At 43.1% G+C, this 2,614-nt stretch overlaps 1 protein-coding gene across 1 annotated transcript; it reads right to left on the bottom strand.

Annotated features, from left to right (window-relative positions):
- Positions 1–1,211: 1,211 nt before the first annotated feature.
- On the bottom strand, positions 1,212–2,164 carry LOC119570288 (cuticle protein CP1158-like). Its single transcript, XM_037918091.1, has 2 exons — positions 2,058–2,164; positions 1,212–1,873 (listed from the first exon to the last, which is right to left on the bottom strand). The coding sequence occupies exons 1-2, from the start codon at positions 2,067–2,069 to the stop codon at positions 1,292–1,294; spliced, it is 594 nt and encodes a 197-aa protein (XP_037774019.1). The 5' UTR covers positions 2,070–2,164; the 3' UTR covers positions 1,212–1,291.
- Positions 2,165–2,614: the final 450 nt, after the last annotated feature.

The following is a 2,614-nucleotide window of genomic DNA, read 5'->3' on the forward strand; positions in this document are numbered from 1 at the left end:
CCCCTCAAAGGGGAGCCGCCACATAAAAGGACACATTTCATCCTCGACCCCGGAGACATGGGAGTCTCTTAGGGGTCTCACACCTACCTTCAGTAATAAACCCAACCCCTTTTATTCACCTGTACTAAGGCCACTCTCATTCTCACTTTTATATGATGAAAGGTGGTGCTCAGGAAACTCTCACATTGATATTGATGGCAGGGGTTTTCTAAAGAACCCTCACAACGCCAACGTTAATTCGCCTATCGCTACCCGCATCACGTCTGCTCTACTATTTCGTGCTGACCACTCACGCCTGTGCCACCCTCCTGACGAAACATACACACGCCTGTGCCACCCTCCTGACGAAACCTACACACGCCTGTGCCACCCTCCTGACGAAACATACACACGCCTGTGCCACCCTCCTGACGAAACATACACACGCTCGCATGCGGGGCCTTTACTTTTCTTATTTGTGGCTCCCGAATACAGCCCAAATATTGATTAAGATGCTATGACTGATCATCCCAGTGATCACCTAGTTTCATTGAAATTGATATGTGTGGTTTTGTGTGTGTGTGGTGTGTGTGTGTGTGTGTGTGGGGTTTTGTGTGTGTGTGTGTGTGGTATCATATATAGACACATATAAAGATATATGTATATATACCCTATATATTCATATATATAATTATATATATTATATATATATATATATAATAGTATAATATTATACACCCCATGTGTTGGTATGGTGTGTGTGTGTATATTTTGTGTGTGTGTATATGTGTGTGTGTGTATGTGTGGGGTGTGTGTGTGTGTGTGTGTGTGTGTGTGGTGTGTGTGTGTGGTGTGTTTCTGTATGTTGTGTGTATATATACATATATATACATATATATATTTATATATGTATATATATATGTATATATATTTAAATATATATACATATAATACATATATAAATATATATATATATATATATATATATATATATATATATTGATATATATATTTCATATATATATTCATATATTATATTATATTATATATATATATTATATATATATATTTTATATATATATATATATGATATATTTATTCTATATAAGCATGTAAATGTGTATGTATTACCCTGAAGCGGGATTTAATAGATTACATTACATAAAAAAACGCGTTTTTGAAAAATTTGTCCGAATTATAATCTAACCTGTATAAGGGAACAGAAAATTCTGTTGCATAACGACTGTTATTCCGTATGAAACATGTTTGTGGTGAAGAAGTGCGTGGCCAGTTGGCCATGGAACTGCGCTGGTCAGTGCCACTTACTAAGGGGCTTCTGGACAAGTGTGCCATCAGAGAGGTGGAAGCCACTTGGACCCTCGAGAACGATCGTGGCGAAGGGTTCCTTGAACTGGGTGGGCTGACCCCAAACTGGGATCATCCCGCTGGGTCCAACGCTATGGCGCTTGGTGCGGCCCATCGTGTTAAGGTTCTCGCTCAGGTGGATGGGTTGGCCATTCTTCAAGATGATGCCACTGGGCCAAAGACAGGCGATGTCGTGGGCCACATCATGGCTGAACTGCTCAATAGTACCATCCTTACGCACGATTCCGGAGCGGCCGATGTTGCCAGCATTATTGACGAATCCAGCAGTGGAGCGCTTGCTGCGGCCCACCATCTTGAGGTCGGCGTCGAGCTGAACGGGTGGGCCGTTCTTCAGGATGATGCCAGCGGGTCCGATGGAAATGATGCTGTGAGCAAACTCATGGCTGAACAGATCGGTGGAGCCATCCTTGCGCAGGATGCCCGAGGTGCCGATGTTGCCTGCCGGAAGGACCCAACCGGCGTTGATGGAGCGAGCGCCAGCGCACGCCACCACCGCTGCTACCACAACCTGGTGACAATCAAACTTGTGAAAGCGAATGGAAACCCATTATGCATTGCATGTTTCACACCGTTAATGACGCAACCTCAGCGAGAAGAAATGTCAGTAACATGTGTATCTTCTAGCATAAGTTACAGATATGATCATTAATTAAAATCAAGTCCTGTTCTTACGAGATGAGAGGAGTACCTACCAAGAACTTCATGTCTGCTCACTTCTCGAGCCAGATGGCTGCTGCTGCCTGTGTTGCTGTCGCGCCCTTTTATACGAAACAGCCCCCGCCTCAGCCCTAAAAAAACACCCGTTTCCTCCCGGCCGCCCGCAAGGATCCCCAGGCTCTTATCCACGCAGAGCTGGAGCCGCCTCTCTTTATCGGAAAGGATCTTTCTCCATTTTAAGAGATTATGTCGAGTGTGTGTGTGTGTGTGTGTGTGTGTGTGTGTGTGTGTGTGTGTGTGTGTGTGGTGTGTGTGTGTGTGTGTATGTGTGTGTGTGTGTGTGTGTGTGTGTGTGTGGTGTATGGTGTGTGTGTGTGTGTGTTTTGTGTGTGTGTGTGTGTGTGTGTGTGTGTGTGTCAGATATATATAAGGTGTAAATAATTATATCATCTATTTATCTATGATATATTGTGAATATGTGTGTGTGTGTGTGGTGTGTGTCATATGTGTGTGTGTGTGTGTGTGTGTGTTGTGTGTTGTGTGCAGATAATATAGTGCGTGTATAATAAATTTTCGTTATTTATTTTGTTTT

This window comes from Penaeus monodon, unplaced genomic scaffold (genome assembly GCF_015228065.2).
Source record: "Penaeus monodon isolate SGIC_2016 unplaced genomic scaffold, NSTDA_Pmon_1 PmonScaffold_2395, whole genome shotgun sequence".
Taxonomy (NCBI): Eukaryota; Metazoa; Arthropoda; class Malacostraca; order Decapoda; family Penaeidae; genus Penaeus; species Penaeus monodon.